At 43.9% G+C, this 25196-nt stretch overlaps 1 protein-coding gene across 14 annotated transcripts in view; it reads right to left on the bottom strand.

Annotated features, from left to right (window-relative positions):
• srgap1a (SLIT-ROBO Rho GTPase activating protein 1a) overlaps positions 1–25196 on the bottom strand; it is a 229322-nt gene that overhangs the window by 75388 nt on the left and 128738 nt on the right. For all 14 annotated transcript variants that reach the window (XM_069904208.1, XM_069904202.1, XM_069904203.1 and 11 more), the window contains 3 exons: positions 14994–15056; positions 4046–4222; positions 939–1067 (listed from right to left, as the gene is read on the bottom strand). In XM_069904208.1, the coding sequence (XP_069760309.1) occupies positions 939–1067; positions 4046–4222; positions 14994–15056 (369 nt within the window). The remainder of the gene's footprint in view (positions 1–938; positions 1068–4045; positions 4223–14993; positions 15057–25196) is intronic.

Below are 25196 nucleotides of genomic sequence, written 5' to 3'. Positions count from 1 at the left end.
GCATTAACATTAACTTCTGCAATTTCTGTTAAACTCCTCCCTCAAGTCTTTCTCTTTCCCTATCCCTCTGTCTAGCTTTCCTCCAGTTTCCCACCCCCTTATCTTCTCTCTCCAATCAGCTACCACCTCCCCCAAACACATCTTTCTTTTCTACCCTCCCACCTGCATCCTCCTATGACCTCTTGCCTGCTACCAGTGCTCCTCCCCTTGTCTCCCTCCTCTCCTCTTCCCCCCTACCTTTTGTTTCAGGCATCTGTATGTTTTTGCAACCTGAAATGTTGGTTACCCTTTACTTCCTCTGGAATTCGCTGCCCATTTAAGCAGTGGAGGTGACCTCAGTAAATATATTTAAGGCAAGGTTGGATAGACATTTTTTTTAAAATGGTAAAGAAATTAATGGATATAGGGAAAAGGCAGATAGGTGGAGATGAGCCTATCATCAAATCAGCCATGATTTCATTGAATGGCGGAGCAGGCTCGATGGGCCGGATGGCCAACTCCTTCTCCTATTTCTTATGTTTTTGTGTTTTTAAATTAAATTTAGACATACAGCACAGTAACAGGTCATTTCGGCCCACAAACCAGTGCCAACAAATTACACCCAATTAACCTACAACCCCCAATATGTTTTGAACGATGGGAGGAAACCAGAGCCCCTTGGAAAACTCATGCAGATACGGGAAGAACTTACAAGCTCTGTATAAACAGCGCGGGATTCAAACCCCAGTCCCAATCGCTGGTGCTGTAACAGCGTTGCACTAACTGCTACGCCAACCCTTCCACCCCATGTGGTTATAATGCTGCATGACCTGCTGGGTTGCTCGAACATGTTTGTGGATTGCAGTGGAGGCTTCAGTGTGCAGGCCCTCTGTGAAGGAGATTTTACAAACAACACTGTGTTTCCTCCCTGAAGTCCAACTGCATGTACCCATACTTACATCGATCACATCGGACAGATCGTGTATGTAATATTTGAACACTGAGTTGTTGCTCGCCTCCAGGGTCAACAGATATTCATTCCGGGCTTTGATGGACTTCAGCTTGTTCTCAGAATACTTGGCTTGGCGCTGCCCCACGTACAAAATAAGGAGAAAGCAGGAGAGCCTCGTTAATCAATGGTCGTGTGCCAGCAGACACTTGGAAAGATAACAGTGACCGACGAGTTTTCAAGGAGTCAGACGGTTTTTCACCATGGAATCAAGCCATTTAGCTCAATGTTGTGTACCCAAGCTAATCATGCTATTCAAGCGGCCCAGCAATGCAGAAGGAAGCAAACACAGCCAGGTCTGATGCAGGCTCCAACCTCCCATCCACTGTAGACATGGATGTGAGGCGCTGCCTCAAGAAGGCAGCCAGGGCCATAAAGGACCCCATCACACTGGTCAAAACCTCTTTAGGTACAGAAGCCAGAGGTCCAGCACCTCTAGGTTCAACAAGAGTTCCTTTCAAATGGCTATCAGGCTCTTGTTACAGATTCAGTGACTCTGGGGGAAGTCTCTTTTGCTTCTCTTTCTCTGGCTGGGTACTTTTTGCTGATGGTGAATCTTTGTCTACCTTATGGTAAACTAAAGGAAGTTTTGACTAATATTACAGTTTCTGTTTTATTGCAATAAAATAATCTTGAATTTAACCACGGACTGCTCCAACACCACAAAAAGAACACTGGGGAAACTGTGAATATTTATTATTTATCTTGTTTACTATCTATTTTTAATTTAATTTAACATAAACTATTATGGTTGTATTTTGATGGTGCACCTGATTAGCTGCAGCAAGCAAGAATTTTGGGTATTTGCATGTGGCACAATGTGCATGACAATAAACCCATTAATATTTTCATCCCTTTAACCTTTACCTATCCAAATATTACAATTGTTCCCACTTCTACCACTTCCTCTGGCAGCTCATTTGGAGACAACTGAGTATTTTCAGTGAGCCAATGGTCTGAAGTGAGATCGTTGGGACAAGACCTCATTTCCTAGGGGTAAGGAAGAGGGCCCAGGAAAGGTGTGCGTCGTTTAAAATATTTAGTGTACGATCTTATTGACCTACACCATGAGAACAGGATGGATGTCAATGTGATGAGACTGTATTTAAAATAAAAATTTTAGGGGGAACAAGACCGTGGTTTTCAGACAGATTTCTGCATTAAATGAGGGGCTATGCCGGTGAATGGGCCACCTCCATTTTACTGGCAGTGTGCACAAAATGGAGGCCAGGCCAGGAAGTCTCTCACAGCAATAACATTAGTTTCCATATGTTCTTGGGCCCTGTGATACCAGAGTACGTTGCGGAGAATATTGATTACTCTGAATGCAATACTCAACTCCCAAAGAATGAATTGAAAAGCATTAGTCAGGCACGAATAATACATACTGCATGAGATATGAAGCCCCTGAGAGGTGACATTTGGAACCAGGGGCCAAGGGGGGGGGGATCTTGAACACCTGGGGTCTGGTTCACTGCTGGATCTGACAGGAGGCTGTGTGGCTGCAGAGATTATGGGAGGGCAAAAGAAGGTGCAGGAATCAAGGGTGGCAGGACCCAAGGAAACTCAGTGCCTCTGAAGAGACTCCTTCTCTCTCAGTTCTTGGTGGGGGCACCAGATGAGGGGTAAACAGATTTTGGGTCACAATGAAGGAACCTTGAACATCTGTCAGGTGCAGGTATGGTGACTTATCCTGGACCCACAACACCTCCTCAGTTAGGAAGGCACAACAGCGCCCACTCTTCCTAGGGAGGTTGAGAAGGACAAGCCTACAGGTCCTAAACTTGACAGGAGCACGACTGAGAATGTCTGGCTGCATCATTGTGTGGGACGGTAGCTACAAAGCATTGGAGAGGATCATTTAAACAGTTGAGATTACTGTTGATGACATTCACCAGGAGCGTTGCTTAAATAGGGCTCAAAGAATTGTCAAGGCACCTTTCCATCACCACACAGTATCTTTGACCAACTACCATCAGGAAGGAGATACAGGAGCATCAAAATCAGAACTGCCAGGCTTCTTCCCGCAGACTGTGACATTGACGATTAGCATCTTGTAACCCAGTAAATTATCCCAAAATATTTATACGTATTTATTTTAAATTGTATCTTTATGTGATTATTATGTGTTGGGCGTTGCATGTGGATGTGCGTGCACTGTGGTCTGGAGAAACACTGTTTCATCTGGACAGTCCGATGATAATAAACTTGAATTTGAACCATCATGACAGAATTTTGCATTCAATATTTATTTTAAATGATGTGATTATTGTGTACAGTGTATTTGTGTGCACCATGGTCCAAAGAAAATGCTGTTTCATCTGTTTTTAAACAGGACGTTTCCGATGATCTTAAAACCACTTAACCAAAAATCTCAGTTATCCAAAATGTTTTCACATCACATGTTGAAAACATTTCACCCAATGTGTTCATGTGGGGCTTTGACGTGCTGTTAGTGCCAGTTTGGCAACAACAGAGCTCAGAACCAGCCGGGAAGACAGACTCTGAACAGTTGGATGCCAGCTCAGAAAAACCATCAGTGAGCGAATGGAGGAAGTCAGTTGGTCAGCAGCGCACAGGGAGGTGGTCCTCGTTTCAGGTACCTCCCTCTTTCCATTTCTTCTTTACCCTCCACTGTACTTGGTTCCCTGCTGTCCTAGCGCCATCAAGGAGAGCGGCCTCCTGGGCAGGAGCGGGGACTTCTGGCTCTCGGGCAAGATTGGTGAAGGCGGTGGGGAGGTGTCGGGGATTGGTGACGGCCGATGCAAGTATTCTGCTGATGCTTATAACCATTTCTCGGTTATCTGAAAAATCAGGTTAACCAAAAAACATCTGGACCTCAGCATTTCAGATAATCGGGAACGTACTGTATGTGTACAGTCAAATGATAATAAACTTGAAGATATGACAATGGATAAATGATCTCTATTGGGTAGCACTGTCTATTGATAACTGATACTAAAGCAGGTTTATTGGGATGCTGCTCCTTGCCTTTCAAAGTTCAGACATTTGGTTCATTGCCTCCCATCCTGCATCCAGAGCTGGGTACTCCCTTACCTTCTCCTTCATTTTCTCCATCTTCTTCACTGAGCTCCGCCTCTGGTGCTTCTCCTCCAGCCTCATGCTGAAGACGGGGTCTCTGCCGATCTGCCTCTCCTCCTGCCTTTCAGCTTCCCTCAGCTTGCTCTCAGCGCTGATGCTCTCCGTGTGGTACATGTGGTATGTCTTCATGACCTACAGTGGACGGGTGGGTGGGGAGAAAGGGAAGGGAACCAAAATGAAGCATCAAGAGAATTTAGTTAGACAAGAAACAGATGCTTGGGTAACTCGGCAGGTCAAGCAGCGCTCTTTAGGTAGCAAAGATAAGGATACCAAAGTTTCGGACCTGAGCCCCTCATCAAGGTGTAAGGAGAAAGCATCCAGGTGCCTGAATAAAACAGTTCTTGTTATCCCAATTTTACCTAGCCTCTACCGGCTAAGTAGGTGGTGAGCACACTTAGAGAGTTCTGTGTAATGTCACCCGTATGGAGATGGTGGAAACCTTATTTTTGTGTGCTAGCCAGTTCAAAAGTCACCACTCTCTGGCATTGTTTTGGATGTAAAAATTCACATGATAAAAGTAAAGTGGTGAGATTATTCATGACCATGGTCAAACTGGGATTCCAGAACTTTAATACAACAGGCAAATCAAAATCATTTACATGGCTTCCGACTTCTCCAGGAGTAGCTCAGTCCTTGGATTCCAGGAATGTTACAAATGCTCTACAGTACAGAGACTGTCCAGACATTCTTGGTCAAGCCCACATTTTCTCTTTTCCTTTCTACTACATTCATCGATTTGCTTTTGAGTTACTTTTAATTTTTTAACTTCCTGAGGTGTATCCAACTCCCTCCTGTATCAATGTTAATACCACCAGCATAGTCCAGGCACTCCCAGAAGTCGATGGGTAATGTAGCGTGTCTGACATTAAGCCCCTTGAACATGTCAACTCATTTGAGATAAATTAGCCTTAGAGTCAAAATAATGCAGACAGAAATTCAGTCCAATTATATTTCCATGGATTAATATTTAATATCCATTCATAACAGTTGAATGGACAGAACATTATGTTGCAGAAAGTGTTGAATAATAGAGCTTCATTGAAACTAATTGTGTGCAAGAAATGGTTTAGGGCAACAATAGGTTTTGAGAAATGTGCTTTCTGTAGAATTTTCTGTATTTACAGAAATATTTCTGTAGAAATGTGCAGTCCCTTCCTGACACATGAACACCTGATTCACAGACGTGTGAACAAGTCAGCTAGGGGTGCTGAGCAGTCCCACTCACTGACGGATGGTTTCCCCTTCTCCTGTTCACTTTCCCTAGCTCTGCCCTCTCTCTTCCGCCCCTTCCTTCTCTCCATGACCCGCTCTCACTACCCCTCCTTCTCTCTCACCCGTGCCCACTCTCCCCTGATCCCTTCATCTCACCCCTACTCTTCCTTTTCTTGCCCACCTTCTCCCTTTCTCTGCACCCCCTCCCTCTCTCACTGCGCACTGCCCTCTTTACCCCACAGTGTGCCCATTCTTCCTCCCCTTCCCTCTCTCCCCTGCCCCTCCTCTCATCCACCTCCTTCCTCTCTCCCTGCTCCCTCCCTCACGCCGCACCCTTCCCCCTTCCTCCACTCTGTGCCCGCTCATCCTCGTCCCTCTCTCCCTCCCTAGCCCTTCTACCATCCCCTGCCCACTGCCCTCCCTCTCGCTCTCTCCCTCCCATCTCTTCCTCTTTCCCACCATCCCTGGCCCCTGACCCTCTCCCTTTCTCTCTCTCTCCCCACTCCCTGTCCATTCTCCCATCGCAGCTGTTTCTGCAATCTTCCGCAGTTTTCTGTTCAAATCTGAATTACAAAAAGCCCAGGTTATGGGCAATGTTTCAGGAATGGAACCCTAGCATCTGCCAGTATAAAGCAGGACACAGCATTAAATGATTAATGTTTCACAGTAAAGGGGCACCAGTGAGTTCAGATTCTGTTCATCGTGAAGGGAGCATTGAGTTCATTAATAGCATTCGGTCTTGATTGACAACCCAACAGATGTTTCTTTCCCCTTGCACCTAGAACCAACTGCTTGCATTGGGCACTGAATTTGAACATGTCAGCTAGACAGGGTGCAAGGGCACTCCAGCAGCTCACCCGAGTATATGGAATTGAAGGGCAATCTTGGCAATAAGACGAGAGTGATATGTAATGACCATCCTATGGAGACCATGAAGGTTGCTCAGGCATGAGTACCAGAGTTTACTGTCATATGCATAAGTACCATTATGTACTGATGCACCAAACATCTTACTTGCTGCAGCCACACAGGTAAGGAAGATACACCAATTGCAAGAGTATAAATTATATTATTACACTATGTCATGAAACAGAAAAAGAGACAATAAATATGAAAGGCAATGAAATATGATAACTAAATGTTCAGAGTTTCAGTTACTGCAGGAAAAAAATGGTATCTCATTCGTGCAGACAGATCTTTTGGTGTTTCCAGAGTGGTTTAAGGTTAGTTGGTGAAGTTTGAGGAGCCTGTTGGATAAAAACTGTCCTTGAGCCTTGAGGTGCTGGTCTTCACGCTTCTGTACCTTCAGCCTGAAGGTAGCAAACAAGAGGCTGTGACCAAGGGGGATGGGTGGGGGTCCTTCTTGAGACAGCACCTCACATTGATGTCGTCAATGGACACGAGGTCAGTGCCCATGATGGACTTGGTTGTGTTTGTCACTTTCTGCAGCATTTTGTGTTCCTGGGCACTCGAGTTTCCCAACCAGGCCGTGATGGAACAAGTCAATTTACCTTCCACAGAATGCCTGCAGAAATTCAAGAAAGTCTTTGACGGCATTCCAAACCTCCTGAAACTTTTTTAGGAAGCATCGGTTTGCCTTCTTCACAGTTGCCTCGATGTTTTGCCCTTTTGGAGATATTTGTGCTGTTCAATACACCCCTCTTCCATCTTCTCTGCTACTCAACAGTGACATGTTTTTCTTCTTTCCCAATTTTGATTAAGGGGGGGTTGGAGCTGAAATATTAACTGCTTCTCTCTCTGAAGATGCTGCCTGACCTGTGGACTATTCAAGCACTTTTTTCTGTTTTTATTCCTGTTTTGTTCACACGTCCACAACTGAGAGTCGGCAAGAATGTCTGATTAAGCAAAGTACCTCAACAATTCTGCCAATTAAATCTGCCAAGTAAATGCAAATTGTTTTACTCCAGAACAAGGAGAGTAGCCAGGTGAATTCACAAGGCTTTCAATAACCAGTCCGAGAGCTTTTCAAGACTACATAAATGTATGAGAAATGATGAGGCAATATTAATATAACATTATAATTATTCATGTAGCAAGACTGCTGGAGACTGGTTCTGAGAACCAGGTATCGGAATTTGGATTCGAGAAGGTGCTGAGGGCAATGACCCTGGGAGCTTCCTGTCGAAAGTTGGCATCTAGGCTCGGGTCGACAATGGTTTGAATGGAGCTGGAGTCTGTGCAGCTGCAGAGACTGCGGGAGAACTGGAGGCGAATCCACGGACACTCAGTGACTCTGATGGGATTCTCTCTTGCTTTTCTTTCTCTGACTGTAAGAGGCGCTTATGGCAATTCTTTTGTCAGCCTCTTACGGCAGATGAAAGGCAAATTTTTTAATAATATGACATTTCTGTTTCATTACACAACTATAAATAGAATCTGCATTTGATTTGATATTTAGTATTGAACATAAAACATTTTCATAACATTGACAGAAGAATTGCTGTTGTAATCACATCCTTGGGAAGTCCCAATTTCTTAACAGCAATAAATCACTCTTGAAAACCAGTTACTGGTGTTATGTCACTTTCCACCTGAACCTGTATTGACCTAACTGAATAAACTGATCACCAAGTGATTGAGAGTTTGATGTCATAAACAGCTGCTGTATTTCCTGTGATATGTAAAACGTTTTGGGAATGCTAAAGGCCATGAAGGACACTGCTGTACAATTAGGAAGAAAAGTCTCCATACACTAATCTAAATGCAAACCCACGTAACATCACGGATCATTGTGGGTGGGGGGGAGATCAGAGGTGCAGATTTTAATTCCTGGGCGTCACTATCTCGGAGGACCTTTACTGGACCAAATACACTCATGTGAAGAAAGCACATCAGTGCCTTTACTTCCTCAGTAGTTTGTGGAGCTTTGACATCGGAAATCTTGGCAAACTTCTATAGATGGAAAGTGTGCTGACTGACTAACATCACAGCCTGGTCTGGAGGCACCATTTCCTCTGAGTGGAAAGCCCTGCAAAAGGTAGTTGGCACAGCCCATGTCACCACAGCCAAATCTCTCCCCACCGTTGAGAACATCTACAGGGAACACTACTGACGGAGAGCAGCAACAATCATCAATAATCCACACCACCCAGCACATGCTCTATTCTCACTCTACCATCAGGAAAGAGGTGTAGATGCCACGAAACTTGCATCACCAGGTTCAGAAACAGCTGCCACCCCTCCACTATCAGACTCCTCAATGACAAACTCAATCAGGGACTCATTTAAGGATTCTTACTTTGCACTAAATATATAAATAATGTTTTTTTTCCTGTATTCACACAGACAGCTTGTTTATATTTCTCTCTTTTGTACACATAACTTTTTCTTGAGTAGTTTGCACTACTGATAAGTAGAAATCCTCCTTGGCCTGCACAGAAAAAAAATCTCAGAGATGTATGTGATCTCATATGTACTTTAACAATAACTTTCAACTTTGATTTCTTTCGAAAACTCTGGCAAAACCTCTCGAGGGATCACATATTAATCCACCTAGGGTCCATTCCTTTGCCTTATGATCTCCAATGCCCTGAAAGGAACCACCAGTACAGACCCTTGTGTAAAATTCTTTCAGTGACGCTGCTAACTGTTGTGAGTGATCACTGAATTCTTGTAAAGTGGCCAACTCCAGCAGCAGGCCAGACATTGGGTGTTCTCCAACATCTGTCCCCAAGTGCTCTCCAATAATCGTGAGGCACAAGTCAGGAGAGCGATGGAAGCTCTGAACTGGGAAAACCCAACGTCAAGCACAATGCAAAATTGTTCACTGCTTCACGTTCCTGCACTCCCAGACACTGGCAGCACTTGTGTCCAATCAACAGAGATCGCAGTGGAAACTCGACCAAGGTTCTGAGATGGATCCTCCTAACCCATGGCCCTACCACCCCGGAGGATGATAGGCCGCAGCACCCACAAAATGAGGTGCACTCGATCTGGACAAGCTCCACAAACTACTGAGGAAGTAAAGGCACTGATGTGCTTTCTTCACATGAGTGTATTTGGTCCAGTAAAGGTCCTCCGAGATAGTGACGCCCAGGAATTAAAATCTGCACCTCTGATCTCCCCCCCACCCACAATGATCCGTGATGTTACGTGGGTTTGCATTTAGATTAGTGTATGGAGACTTTTCTTCCTAATTGTCCCAGAGATACACGGAAAGGGTCCTGCTGCTCAACCGTCCACTCTGACCATTAACACTGATCTACATTAACCCCATTCTTTTCTCCCCACATTTTCATTAACTCCTCTCAGATTTAAATTTAAATTTATTTACAACGCGGTAGAAACCAATTCCAACCCATGAAACCTGCGCCACCCAATTAACCCCGTATGATTTTGAAGACCGGGAGGAAACCGGAGCACACAGAGAAAACCCACGGGGAGAACATACAAACTCCTTACAGACTGCGCCAGATTCGAACCTGGGTTTCTGGTGCTGCCCTACACATCAGGGTCCAGTAATAGTGGCCACTTAACCAAGTAACCCCACTTCTTTGGATTGTGGAAGGAAACTAGAGATGGACATCATTATTTCATGGGATTAAATCAAGAAACAAAATGCAAATCATACATAGATTTCCACTCCAATGCCCCTGTTCCCAGCACTACCCCGAAGCATGGAATAGCTTAGAATTGACACACAAGTTCAAATCCCACCACAGCCATCTGAGAACCTGAATTGAGTTCAATCAATCTGGAATGTAAAAGCTAGACTCAGTTGCACTGACCTCAAAGCTATTAGAACGGAGCAAAATCAATCTGTTCTTTAAGGAAGGAGATCTTCCCCCTTAACCTGATCTGCCTCATGTGTGATTAATACACAAAAGTGCTGGAGAAACTCTGCAGGGGGAGAAGCACAGGCCAACAGCCAGGAAGGCATAGGTGGACATGGATAGTAGGGCAGGAGAGGAAGGCTGAGAATTGATCAGGGGAGGGGTTAGCTCTATGAATGCAGAGCTGGCAGAAAGAAGACAGAGGGATAGGGAAAGAGAAAGGGGGCAGACGGAAACCAGAGAAGTTGATATTAATGCCATCTGATTAGAAAGCATCCAGATAGGCATTGTTCCTTTAATTTGCAGGAGGTCTCTGGCAGTGCATGAGACCACGGACAGACATTTTGGCATGGTAATGGGGCGAGAAATTAAAATAGGTGGCCACTGAGAGGTCTCCGCCATCGGAGTGGGCAGAGCAAGGGCACTCATCAAAGCGATCTCCTAGTCTGCGCCCAGTCTCTCCAATGCAGAGGAGACCACAGTGAGAGTACTGTATGTAGCAGACGGCCCCTGCAGATTCACAAGTGAAGCATTGCTTCACTTGGAAGGACTGTTTGTGGCCATGAGTAGTGGTGAGGGAGAAGGTGTGACTCATATTTGAATCCAGTTCAGGAAGGCACCTAGATCGAATTAAGAGCAGGTTGTTAAGCACTTGGACTTAATTGAAAATCTCACCTCTGCATTCCCATTTACCTGTGGTAACCTTTCATATCCTTTCTTATCATGAGCCTATTTACCTGCCTTAAAACTGTTCAAAGACTTCGTTTCTTTTGTGGAAAAGAGTTCCAAAGACTCATTTCCCTACTGGAGAAGATCATTTCACCCTCATCACTTTACCTCTTGGGCCTGCTCTGTTGGGTTTATTTTGAATTTAAGATTTCTTGTCACAAATGACCAAGTATAGTGAAAAGAGTTCTTCAGTGAACAGACCAACAGGTTATCTCTAACATTACATAGTCGGGGATAGAGCACAACTTTCAGACATTGAAAAGGCAGATCAATTAACACCAGGCAAGGGCAGCATGTGAATTCTGTTATGGGGTTCGTTCAGGGAGGAAGCTGTCTCTAAGCCTGTTGAAGTGCACTTTCACACTTTTAAACCTTCTAATATCATGGACGAGGAAGCCAGTTACAAATCCTACATGGCATGGAATGGTTCATGTAACTCTTCAGGGACAGCACCAAAAGGCCAGGTGAAAAACACACAAAAAAAGCAAAGACTATCAAATTATTCAGGTCTAATATAAAACACAGTAATTTAGGAATAATGGAGGGAAAGAATGACCTCACCAGGTCAGTTAAGATGTGGAGGCCAACCACAGACACCAAGGATGCCTCTTCTGTCACTCCATTAATCATTAATTAAAATACTGTGGTTCTGATTTCTCTGTTCCTCCTGCTGCCTTGGAAAAGCAGCCAACATATTAAAAGACTCATCAGACCCTGACCACACTCTTCTCGTCCTCCCCCCTCCCCTTCAGGAACAAGATTCAGGAGGGTGAGTTCATGTGCTGCCAAATTCAGGGATATCTTCCTTCCCACAGTTATCAGCTTCTTGAATAGATTTCAGATTTATGACATCACATACAACCCTGAGATCCCTTTTTCCTGTGGATGTGGCAGAATTGCCACTAATTGGTCATTCTTGTGCACTTTATTGGTTTTCTTTTTGTTCTCTCTGTATTATAGTTCTTTGTTTGTTTCCATGCTTTAAGCCATGTACAGTTTATTTTTTGCGCTACCAATTAGTGGAATTTACTAAAGAAGAAATTATTTTCATAACTAATTGGAACTTTTCTTTAAGAGCCTGGTACAATAGGAACATTCAAAAGTCTCTTAGTCAGGCACATGGATGAAAGAAAAATAGAGGGTTATGGGTGTGAGGTAGGGAAGGATTATAAGAATGAGAGGGGATTTTATAGAAACATATAAAATTATGAAGAGCATAGATAAGATAGAGGTAGGTAAGTTGTTTACGTTGGTGGGGGAGACCAGAAAGAGGGGACATAGCCTCAAGATCCAGGGTAGCAGATTTAGGACGGAGATGAGGAGGAATTGCTTTTCCCAGAGGGTGAGGAAGCTGTGAACTTTGCTGCCCATTGAAGCAGTGGAGGCGACCTCAGTAAATAAATTTAAGACAAGCTTCAATAGATGTTTACATAGTAGGGGAATTAAGGGATATGGGGAAAAGGCAGGTGGGTGGAGATGAGCCTCTCATCAATTCAGCCATGATCTCATCGAATGGCGGAAAAGGCTCGAAGGGCCAGATGGCCAACTTCTGCTCCTAATTCTTACATTCCAAAGAGGAGACTGCAGGCGCTGGAATCTGGAGCATAAACAAATGGCTGGAGAAACTCAGCAGGTCGAGCAGCAACTGTGGTGGGGGAAGGAATTCAGACCCCGCGCCAGGACTTAGAGAGGAGAGGGAAGATGGGAAGGGGAGTAGCAAGGGTGCAACACGGGCAAGGAGGCAATTGGCAGGGCCAAGGAGGATGACGATGATGGACAGATAGAAACAGGTAGCTGGAGGGGAAATGGCAGAGTTCAAAGAAAGGTAGGTGACGTGGAAGGAAGCAGGCAAAGAGAAGATACATTTATTAGATATATGGATGGGAGAGGTCTGGAGGGTTATGGAATGGGTGCAGGTCAGCGGGATTCGTGGAATGATGTTTTGGCACAGATTGGAAGGGCCAAATGGCCTGTTTTCTGTGCTGTATTGTTCTATGGATCTAAAGGGCAGACAGGGAGAGGGGAAGTTGGAGACAGCTGATGGACTCAATGACAGATCACGTGATAAATCCATCCAATTCATTTCAAGATGTGCCTGCGTACCAGGCCAATTAGAAAATACATTTCCCCCAAACCTCTTACAATTCAATGAAAGCTGGAATAACAGATCAATAACAGATGCTCATCAAACTAGTTTCTGGACAGTTAAATTTAAGGCTAACATTGAAACGTGGTAAACCACGTCAGCAAATCTCAGCCTTGTATTGAGGGTGGATTAATTGTAAAAGCAAAAGATTTAGCAGTTGGAAATCAATTCTGCATGCAGAACAGTAATTCATGAGACTTGTAAAAGGTGCAATCAACATAATCAAATCACTACTACATCATAAATCAATGCAACCTCCTAGCAACAGTCACAAGGCAAACTATGATTTATAATGTCTTGCATCGCCAACAAACACCCCAAACCTTGTCAAATTAAACCAATGACTTTGAGATGCACTTATAACGTTCCGTGTTTCACGGTGAAATGGCAGTGTGGAGCCAAATGCAGGGTCTGATCGAAGAACATTGCACACTAAAAGATTACTTGGAGGAGGGGGGTTTAAGGTGAAGGTTTAAGGCTCTTATGGTGCATCAGCATGGTCGATTTTGGGTGTTGTCTTTTGGTATTTTTATACATTTAAGTGATCAAATGTAAGAGAAGCGTTAACTGTTAATAGCAGGACTCTTAATACCCTTGATGTGCAGGGATTCATAATTTAAATTTTATTTACAGCATGATAGAGGCCGATTCCAGCCATTTAAACCCGTGCTGGCCAACCCCATACATTTTGAAGGGTGGGGGGGAAACCAAAGCACCCAAGGAAAATCCGCACAAGACACGGGATTCCTTACAGACAGCGTCGGATTCAAACTTGGGTCGGTGGTGCTGTAACAGCGTCGTGCTGACCACTATGCTATTTTTACCCTGGGAAAAAGATTCGGACTGCCCACCCTATCAATTCCTCTGTTCATGTTACAAATTCCTCAGCCTCTGATGCTCAAGAGTATCAGGAAAAAAGAGTAAAAGGAAAAAGAAGCTGGTGGACAGAATCATATGCTTGTGAGGTAGTGCAGGTTGGGGCTTTGTTCATTGGTGCACAGGAGGATAAGGAGTGGTCTTATAGAGGTGTAGGGTGATTGCTAGAATGGGGCATTGGGTAACCAGAAGATTTAGGTTTAAGGTGAGATGGGGAGTGGAGAGATTTAACAGGAATCTGAGGGTGCTGGGTGTCAGGAATGGGCTGCTGGAGTGGGTATTTGAGGCAGGTCCTATTGCAATGCTTCAAAAAAACTTGTATGGATCCACACCTCTCCTCACTTATCAGGAAGGTGCAACAGCGAAGACTGAGAAGACTGAAGTGGGCAAGGCTACCGGCCACCATTTACGTCAACCTTCTACAGGAGCTCTATCGAGAGCATCCTGACCGGCTGCATCACTGCGTGGTACAGTTGTTGCAGAGAAATGAACTGGAGGTCAATCCACAAGACCGCAAGAGTAGCAGAAAGGATCACTGGAATCTCCCTCCCTCCCTATCAACATGATCTACCAGGATCATTGTCTGAAAAGGGCGTGCAAAATCATTGAGGACCCCTTCCACCCTGCACACAGCATCTTTCAGCTGCTCCTGTCGGGGAAGAGATACAGGAGGATCAGAGCCAGAACCACCAGGCCAAGGAACAGCCTCTTCCCACGGGCAGAGAGAATGCTGAACGACCAAAGGAACTGCTCACATTAACCATCCGAGACGCTCATATTCACAAAATAATATTTGCATCGTCATTTCTATCTCTCTATATTTTTTCCTGCATGTGCATTGTTTATCCATATGTGTTATATCAAGTTTTGCACCAAGAACTGGAAAACGCTGTTTCATTGAGTTGTATTGATATAATCAGATGACAATAAACTTGACTTAATGTGACTTGGATAGGTTGGGTTTAGAGGGATAGGGGACACATGCATGAAGGGACTCCAGTGTGGGTGGTACATTCTGGTTGGCGTGGGGAAGTTGGCCCAAAGGGGTTGCTTCCACACTGTTTGACTCTATAACTAGGCTGGTCCAGCCTAGTAAACTCACTGCAGTGTTAGGCTTTCCCAACAGCGGATCAGTCAGTATCCTTACCGTGTACAGCTCGTTGAGAACCTTCATTAATTCCTCATGCAGCTGGAACCCGATCTCTTTGCTCTGCAAGAAGATAAAACACACCTTTCACTCAGAATGCCGAGCAGACCAAGAAAAAGACACCTGAATATCACCATCTGCCCAGAATCGGACATCATATGTAATTGCACAAAAGGGCTTCATCGGTACAAATATGCACAATATGAGGTTTCATGTATAACATAAAAGTCACGTGGGCCTTGCACACCAGGCTGCGGGCTGCTGGAGACTGGCTCATGGGAACCAGGTATTGAAACCAGGATTCGAGAGGGGGCTGAGGGCAAGAAGATCCCCCAAATGAGCCTTGGGGTTTGAAAGCTTCATCATCACGTCAGAGGTTTGGATCTGGAGCTCAGGTTGCCGATGGATCGAACAAGAGAAGGTGCATCTGCAGAGGCCATGGGACCCCTGGAGGAGAGGCTATGGACACTCAGTGACTCTGGGGGGGACTCTCTTTTGCTTCTCCTTCTCTGACTGTAAGGGGCTTCGGGCAATGCTAATGGCAAATCTTTATCTGCCTTATGGCAAATTAAATGTGATTTTGTGTAATATTGCATTTCTGTTTTATTACATGACTATAAATACTATCTGATCCTGAGGTTCCAACTGTAAGGAAGGCAGCGACCAGTTCACACTTCAAGATCCCACATTGAAACACTGTATATATTTAAGAAGGAAAATGTATGTATCTTGATCTATATGGTTTATAGTGTGAAAAATAAAAAATTTGAAAAAAAAATCCCACAATGAAAAGGATCAGGAAAGGTGATGCTAGGTCTAGGCTAGATATTGGACACATTATTTTCTTTGGAACTGCCCTGAGATCCCTTATGTCCATTTGAGAGGGTTACAGTTTATTGCCTCTGCAATGTCACCATCCGTCACTGTGAAATTAATAGGTTCTTGATTAGCCAGGGGATCAAATGTTATACAGAAGGCTGGGCAGTGGTTTTGAGTGGGAAAATGGATCAGCTCATGATTAAATGGTGGGGCAGACTCGATGGGCTGAATAGCCTATTTCTGCTCCTATGAATTATGGTCTAGCACAGGAATCGATCGCTGCTGCTGTAAAGGCATTGCACCAATCACTGAGCCAACTGTGCTGCCCCATGGAAATATTTCACTCCATTTACTTGCAGCTGCCCAAACAAAGCAAACAGCACTCAGCTCAAACAAATATAAAAACGCCATCCACTTTAACTAATTGGAAGCATTCTATTAAATTAGAAAAAGAAGATGAACTGGTTTAATGCAACAGCTCATTAACATAAACACACCCAAACTGCTTAACCTTCAGACACTGTGGAGGGAAATGCACCACCCAATTTTCAAGGGGATCCAGAGGTGGAAAATACATGTGAACCTTGCATCTACACTTAGATTGAAGAACATCGACCAGTCCAGCTCAGGAGGAGTTTACACAAGATTGCTGGAGAAATTCAGCAGGTCACACAACGTTCTTTATATAGTAACCAATGTTACTATATAACCAATGTTTCAGCCGGTGCCTTTCAACAAGGTAGGCACCTGAATAAAATGGTGGGAGGACCACAGGTCCACAGGCAAGAGGTCATAGTAGATATGGGAGGGAAAGCACAAGAGAAACAAGCTGAGAAGTGACAGGGGAAGGGGGGAGCTCTAATAATGTAGAGGGAAGGGATGGGGAGCTGAAGGAGACAGTGAGGGAGACAATGGAGTGCCACATTGGAGCCATCCGTAAATGGAAGAGCAACACCTAATATTCCGTCTTGCCAATCTCCAACCAGATGGCATTAACATCGACTTCTCCAGCTTCTGCTAGCCCATTCTCCATTCTCCCACTTCCCATCCCTCTGCTCAACCTCCAGTGTTTACCTTCTGGAGTCCAATGTCAGCCAGATTGTTCCATGTTTACTATCTTTGCCTCTCTCTCTCTTACAGTGACATGCAGACCTGTCCAGAGATTAGTTTCTGTGCTCATGGAATCACAGAGTCACATGGCACGGAATAAGGCCTGGCTTGTCCAATCTGAACAACATGTTCCCCTGCTTTAGTCCCACTTGCCCACATTAGGCCCTATCCCCTCCATACCCCACTCTGGTCCCACACTCCTCCCCCCCCCCCACTCCTGGTCTTCACACCCCTCCAGTCCCACACCCCTCCAGTCCCCGTACCCTTCATACGCCATAAAGTCCTCAAACCCATCCATGCCCCATTATCCCTACCAATGCAGTCCCCATAACCTTCATAACCCCTTCCCTTCCATGGCGGTGGTGATCTCCAACCACCTATTCAGGATTTCTGAAATGACAAAGGTCATGATTACAGAAAATACGTCAAAGTGTGCTCGTCATAAAGACACACAATGAGGTACAGGTACATGGAAGAAAGGACTATGGAGGGCTATGGTCTGGGTACAGCTCAATGCGACCAGACAGAATAATAGTTCGGACCAGACTAGTTGGGCTGAAGGGCTGTTGTGTTCTAATGTCTGCAATGGTCCTGGTCTCCCATAAAGATTAATGCTTCCTTTTCTTTTGGGTTTATGATTTACAACTCTAGTTTCATCCAATTACACATCCAGTCTCTGTTACAAGGTCAATGCTGGAAGCTATGACATTTTTAGAGCTTTCACCAGAGCTATATCTGCATCAATCCATTGGAGACATGCCTTCAACGACCTGCAAATGAAGTTCTGCTCACTCGTTGTCTGCTGAGCCCCTCTCTCACCTGTCCATTTCCTTAATAATGATGCTCTCGGTCTATTTCTGGTCACCCACTCCAATCTCTCCTTTTGTGGCTCTGCATCATGTTTATAGATCTTTTTAATTTTAAGAAATGCAGCACAGTTTCAAGCTCTTCTGTAACCACGAGTCTAAATACACCCATGTGACCAATTACCCTACTCTCCACTGCAGGTCTGTGAAACATGGGGGGAAACCGGAGCACTGCAAGAAACCAACGCAGCCACAGGGAGAACGAACAAGCTCCTTACAGACAGCCACGAATTTAAACCTGAGTCGCTGGCGCTGTAATAGCACCACATTAATCGTGCCACTCAGTTTAATCGGATTCTATCCCACGACGTGCAGTGGGATCTCAATCTACTGGCTTTGTTATTGCATGGAAGCACTCCGGCATCAGCAGGAAATGGAACTGTTGGCATAGAACATTACAGGCCTCTCCACCCTTCTAGTCTGTGCCAAACTATCATTCCAACTTACACCCTGTCCATATCGCTCCATAAACTACCCCCCATGTACCTTGTCCAAATTTTTCTTAAATGCTAAAATCAAGCCCGCATTCACCACTTCAGCTGGCAGCTCATTCTACATTCCCTGTGTGAAGAACTTCCCCCTTTCTTGGACGCAATACACAAATGGCATTGTGAAGAGAGCAGGTCAGCGCCTCTACTTCCTCAGGAATTTGCGAAGATTTGGTATGACATCAGAAACCCTGGGAAATTTCTACAGATGTATAGTGGACAGTGTGCAGATCGGCTGCATCATGGACTGGTATGGGGACACCAATACCCCTGAGTGTAAAGCCCTCCAAAATTAAGTGGACACAGCCCAGGACATCATAGGCAAAACCCTCCCCACTATTGAAAACATCTACAGGGAACACTGTCGTCAGAAAGCAGAAGAAATCATCAAGAACCCACACCACCCAGACCACGCTCTGTTGTTGCTTCTACCATAGGTGCCACGAGACCCGTACCACCAGGTTCAGGAACAGTTGCTACTCCTCCACCATCAGACTCCTCAACAACAAACTCAATCAGAGAGTCATTTAAGAACTCTTACACAGGAATTTTAATTATTATTTTTTAAATTCTCTCTGAATTGCACAGTCAGTTTGATTATATTCGTTATCTGTTTCCAATTTTCTACTTGTTTACGTGTACATTGTGTAATTTTTTTTTGCACAGCTAATAGCAGTAATTCTGCCTAGCCCGCAGGAGAAAGAATCTCAGGGTTTCATGTGATGTCACGTATGTACTCTGACAATAAATCTGAAATAAATAAAAAATAATGTTCCCCCTAAACTTCTCCCCTTTCACCTTTAACCCAAGTTCATTGGCATTAAAGCAATATGGCCTTCTCTAGCTGTCGGTCCGCTGAGGTCATGGGAGAGACAACGTGGAAACAAGCCCATTGGCCCACCTTCTCCATGAGTTTATTGTCATACACATAAAACAACATAGAAATGCACCAAAATTCCTGCTGCAGCCACACAGGTCCATAAGATGCACTAATAACATCAATTAAATTAGCATGATATGCCACGAGACAGAAGATAATAAACATAAAAGAATAAATGAATGGCAAAATAGAACAGGCCCCAATGTCATGCTGACCTACATAAACCTATTGCAGCATCAATCTAACCCATAACCCTCTATTTTTCACCTCCATATCTTTTCAATGAACCTACTGTACCAACCTCCATCACCACCCACCATAATGCATTCCACTACTTTCTGTGTAAAAACACTTTCCTTTGTCATCTCCCCTAAACTTTCCTCCCCTCACCTTAAACAGAGGACCATTTTCTTTAACTCTTATATCATTCCCATCCCAGATTCTCCCCCTCCTCTGAACAAAAGAGGCAATTCACGGTAATCTAATCAACCATGCCCATTGGTGGACGTGGGAGGGAAACCAGGTAGTTACATGAAAAACATGCAAACTCCACACAGACAGCACTGGAAGTCAGGGTTGAAGCCTGGTTGTTGGGAGTTGTGAAGTAGTAATTTAGCCACTGGTCCAGAACTGAAAGGCTATGAGCCTGTTATCCTAACAGTTAACCTTCTGACAGATGACGACAGTGAGAATGTATTGTTGGGCACATATGTACAATGTACAAATGCTCTGAACTTCTTTGTCACAGTTACATAGACACGCAAAATATTCTGACAGTGCCATCATGGGCATCAATGCTCACTCCATCGTGGACATCTACAAGAGGCAATGTCTCAAAAAGCAGCCTCTGTCATCTAGGGCCCTCACCACCCAGGCCATGCCCTGTTCACGCTGCTCCATCAGGAAGGAGGTACAGGAGCCTGAAGACACACACCCAATGGTACAGAAACAACTTCTTCCCCTCCCCGCCATCAGATTCCTGAATGGACAATGAACCATAGAGAGGACCTCACTTTCTCTTCTTTTTACTAATTTATTTTTTTTAAAAAATGTAATTTATAGCAATTTTGGACCTGTAATCTACCGCAAAACAATGAATTTCATGACACATGTTCAGGACAATAAATTCTGGTTCTGAGAAATGCACTAGAATAAATGACCAGACAATAAATATAAAAGGATAGATGAATATTTACAGTTGCTATTAGCTCAAAACAAAATGTAATATTGCAAAAGTGCAAAAAAAATTTCCAGTGGCCCTGGAGCTGTGATATCATTGTGGCAGAAGAGGCTTTACCTGGAGTATTGTAACCTGGGACGATCACATTATGGGGAGCTGATATCCAGGAACACACTTCTACTGATAATGTTTCACGGTTTGGTCCTGCTGTTAACCAACCAGGCATGAGAACTGACAGCATGCAAGAACTTGAACCAATTAAGCAAATTTTTATGCAATTCTCTCCAAAGGGATTACAAAAGCTGGCTATAACCCAGGGCAAAAAAAAACACCCTGAAACTTGCTTTCACACTGGGCCACATCCATCCTTGGAATGTCCCATAACTCTGTGCACCCAATGAAATGCGATCGGTGTTAGGACTGCCATTGCCATGGTCTATTTGAACATGGAGAAGTCTCATGGAGGGCTGTGAGACAGATAGCCATTCATTGTCTGAATCAGGGTGGGAGAATCTAAAACAGGAGGGTCGAGGGTTAAAAGGAGAGGGGAAAGATTTAAAAGGGATGTGAGGGACAACATAGAGGGTGGTGGATGGTCAGAGGACGTGGTAGAAGAAGGTAAAGTTATTGAGACAGGTATATGGATAGGAAAGGCTTGGAGAGATATAGGCAAATAGAAGTAGTTGAGGTAAACAAGGATGGCAAGGGTAGGCTGAAGAGCCTGTTTCTGTAATGTAAAACTCTTTTGACAAACTCACTCTCATATACTTCCTCATCCTGTGAAGTGACATCTTCAAAGAAGAATTGAATATGTCAACAGGGCCTCAGTTTGAAGTCCCTTCCACATGATGCAAAGGTAAGATACAATCCGGAAAGGGTTGGTACTTTCTCCCTGTGACCGATGTGGGTTTCCAAAGGGTGCTCCAGTTTCATCCCACCCTCCAAAATTGGACAGAACAGGCTCATGGACGGGAAGGGCTGCCTACTGTAATGTCATTAAGATTTTAAAAAGCAACTGAAAATGTGCAAGAACTGCCCACCCCAGAATGTGGCTGATTGGCACATACTAAAGGTCAGGGGTTACATGTTATGTTTGGGGTAGAAGCCAATAGTGCTCCACAGGAAAAGGCCACAGTGTGAGCTCATCCTTGCACTGGGCACAAAGGGGCAGAATCCTGTGTTTTATCCTCTCTGTGAAATAGAAGCAAGTCATTCACTCCATCAAGGCTAACTCTTCATGAAATTCCATTCCCCACTTATTTCCTTGTATGTTATTCTCTAAAACATGCCCACCAGACCATAAGGCATAGGAACAAAGTAAGTCATTCAGCCCATCGAGTCTGCCCCCCATTAAATCATGAGCTGATCCATTTTCCCCCTCAGCCTCATTGCCTGGCCCGTCTCCCCATAACCTTTGATGCCCTGTCTAATCAAGAACTTATCAATCTCTGTCTAAAATACACCCAATGACCCAGCCTCCACAACTACCTGTGACAACAAATTCCATAGATTCCCTGTCCTCTGGAGGAAGAAATTCCTCCGCAACTCTATTCTAAGCAGACAACCTTCAATCCTGAAGTTGTGCCTTCTTGTCATCGACTCTCCCACCATGGGAAACAACATTTCTACATTTACTCTTCAATGCCTAACACGAACCCACGTTTCCCCTCCTTGATTTCATGAAAAAAGTATTCTGTTAAAAAAAGTATATCAAAACTTTATTTTGGATGATGCATTAAACTAATGTCCCTTCTGGGTAGAAGGATCCCATGACATTATTTTGTAGAACAGGAGGAGAGTTATTCCTTCTTTTTAGGCTGATACTTATCCCTCGATACTTGTGCAATAACTGTAGATCATAATTGAGTTAAATTTAGTATAGTGATGGAAAGGGCATAAAAAAAGGAATTAAAGCTTTAAATTGGTTCAAAGCAGGAATGAGAAGTGATTTAGCGGAAAGGAACTGAAAGTAGTCACTAGTCACAGATAAATCAGGCATTCAACAAAACTCAAAAGGTTCTCAAAGTAGAAAAGGGCAAAACAGCCGACTTTAAATATAATAAATCTGAAAATGTGGGGACACGCAACATTTGTCAAAAGAGAGATAATGTTCCAGGTAAAAGATGGTTCATAAGACTGGGAAAGTAAGAAAAGAGATTTGCTTCCAGTTGAAGGGAGAGCAGGGAGGGATGAACAAGACAATAGGAATATCTATGATCGGGGCGAGGTCAGGATTGCTAAAGGATTTCTCCATCACATTCTCCACGGCAATCCTGGCCTCACTCCAAAATACTCCCTTTGTCCCATCCTCTCTGCAACGTATCCCCATGGCAAAACTAGCCTCACCCTATCAGAGATGGGGGTGAACACGAAAGTCTGCAGACACTGTGATTGAAGTAAAAACACGATGCTGGAGAAGCTCAGCAAGTCAAACGGTGTCCTTTATACAGCAAAGATAAATATACATGACCGATGTTTCGAGCTTGAGCCCTTCATCAAGGTCTGAACCTTGTAACACTGGTATGCATTGGTTATGCCTCTTTATCTTTGCTACATAAAGAGCTTCTCCAGCATCGTGTTTTTATCCTATCACAGATATTCCCTATCTCTTCTCCCATTCTCACTGCAACATCACCAAGGCAATCCTAGCTTCACCCGAACACAAATAACCCCTGTGTTCTGTCCATTCAATAATATGTTTACTGTGGTCCTTATCCCCAAGGCAATCCTAGCCTTACCTTACTCAATCCTTCCATACTCATGTTTTCTTTGCAATTTAAGATAAACTTCTTTCTTTCTTTGATTTGGCAAACAGTTGTTTTCCTTGAAAATGTTACCTATATTTCTCCTTCCATAGATGCTGCCCTGACCCACTGTTATCAGCATTGTGAGTATTGTGGAAAAGATAGAGCCTCCACACATCATAAAATAAAAGAAAAATTCGCTTACATTAGCTACAAGTTAACATTGCAGGAAGCTTGGAAAAACCTAGAAAGTGTAAGGTTGAGATTAAATGGAAATGACAACATCAAACAGAAAGCAACAAATGATACTAATAAGTAAATAGAAAGAAAATCAAAAGAAGTCAACAGATTAAGCAACAACTGTGGAAGGATAGGAATGGAGAGCATTTCAGGTTGAAACCCTGCATTATTAGTGTATTTCTTGTTCTTATCTAGTTTCAACTTGTGAATTTCACCTCAGGTAGGAATGAGTGATAAGTTCAGTAGTATGTTCTTCCAAAATTTATTGAACACATTTTCAGATTTATTGTCTGAGTACATTTGCACCCCTTGGTCATAGAATAGAAACTGTAGGTGAAGGATTAAAAGGAAATTGAGGAGTGGGACTCAGTGCTGTAACATTCTGTAATTTTTAAATCATATCAAAACCACATGGGTTAAGGGTGAAAGCGGAGAAGTTTAGGGGGAACATGAGGGGGGGATTTCTTCTCACAGAGAGAGTGTTGGGAGTGTGGAACAAGCTCCCAGCTGAAGTGGTGATTTTAACATTTAAGATAGATTTGGACAGGTTCATGGATGCGAAGGATATGGAGGGCTATGGACCGGGTGCAGGTCAGTGGGACAAGGCAAAAAAATGATTTGGCACAGACAAGAAGGGCTGAAGGCCCTTTTTCTATGCTGTAATGTTCTATGGCTCAATGTTTTACAAATATATAAAAAGTACACAGTTAACTGAGAAAAGTGCAAGTATTATTGAGCACCAAATGAAGGAAAATTTGCGTGGCATCAGGGAATAGGAATGAGTTATTAATGAATATCTTGCAGCTGTCTTAACATCACTGAGTGTGGTGTTCGTGCTGTATTAAGGAGGAACTGTCTGCAATATTGAATAGCTCGTGTTTGAAGGGCCTTCACTTTGTTGAAAGCGATTGTCAAGCGCTGATGAAATATTTGCCAGACGGTTAAAAGAACCCAAGGAGAAAATTACAGAGGACTTGACCTCATTCTTAAATCACTCTCAGCTACAGGAGCAGTGCCAGTGGTTTCAAGGACTGCTAATGTTTCACTGTTCTTTCTCAAAAGGACAAAGTGGTAAAATGAACCAGTACAGGCCAGTTAGTGTAACCTTGGCAGCGTGGTTAGTGTAACTTTGGCAGCGTGGTTAGTGTAACCTTGGCAGCGTGGTTAGTGTAACCTTGGCAGCGTGGTTAGTGTAGCGGTTAGCGCGATGCTGCTACAGCGCCAGCAATTGGGACTGGTGTTAAAATCTAGCACTGTCCGTGGAGTTTGTACATTCTCCCCATGTCTGTGTGGGATTTCCCTCGGGGGCCCAAGTTTCCTTCCACCCTTCAAAACATACCGAGGATTGTAGGCCAATTGGGTAGCACAGGCTTGTGGGCCGAATAGCCTGTCACTGTGCTGTATGTCTAAATTTAAAAAAAAACAAAATTAAATTGAATGACCTTCAATTCTGAAGGATCACATTAACCTTCATTCAGAAAATTATTGACCAAGGACACGCAACATAATCTGCCAAGGGAAGGTTGTGGCTAAGTTAATTGATTTTGTGTGTGCGTACAGTGGCATCAAGGAAGGTTGATGAGGGCAGTGTGCTTGATGTAATCTACATAGACTTTATCAAATCCTTTGATAAGGTCCCACTGGCAGGAAACCCAGGAAGATTAGCAAATTGGATCATAAACTGGTTCAGTGACAAGAAGCCAAGGATTAAGAAATCTTTATTTGACTGGAAAGAATTAAAAATGTAGAGAAGAAGTAAAACACAAAAGTCTGCAGACATCATGGTTGAAGTTAAAAACACAATGCTAGAGAAACTCAGGTCAAATAATGTCCTTTATGTAGCAATGGTAAAGATACATAACCAACGTTTCAGGCT

The sequence above is a fragment of the Narcine bancroftii genome, chromosome 11, assembly GCF_036971445.1.
Source record: "Narcine bancroftii isolate sNarBan1 chromosome 11, sNarBan1.hap1, whole genome shotgun sequence".
Lineage (NCBI taxonomy): Eukaryota > Metazoa > Chordata > Chondrichthyes > Torpediniformes > Narcinidae > Narcine > Narcine bancroftii.
This window is presented reverse-complemented; position numbering and strand designations above follow the sequence as displayed.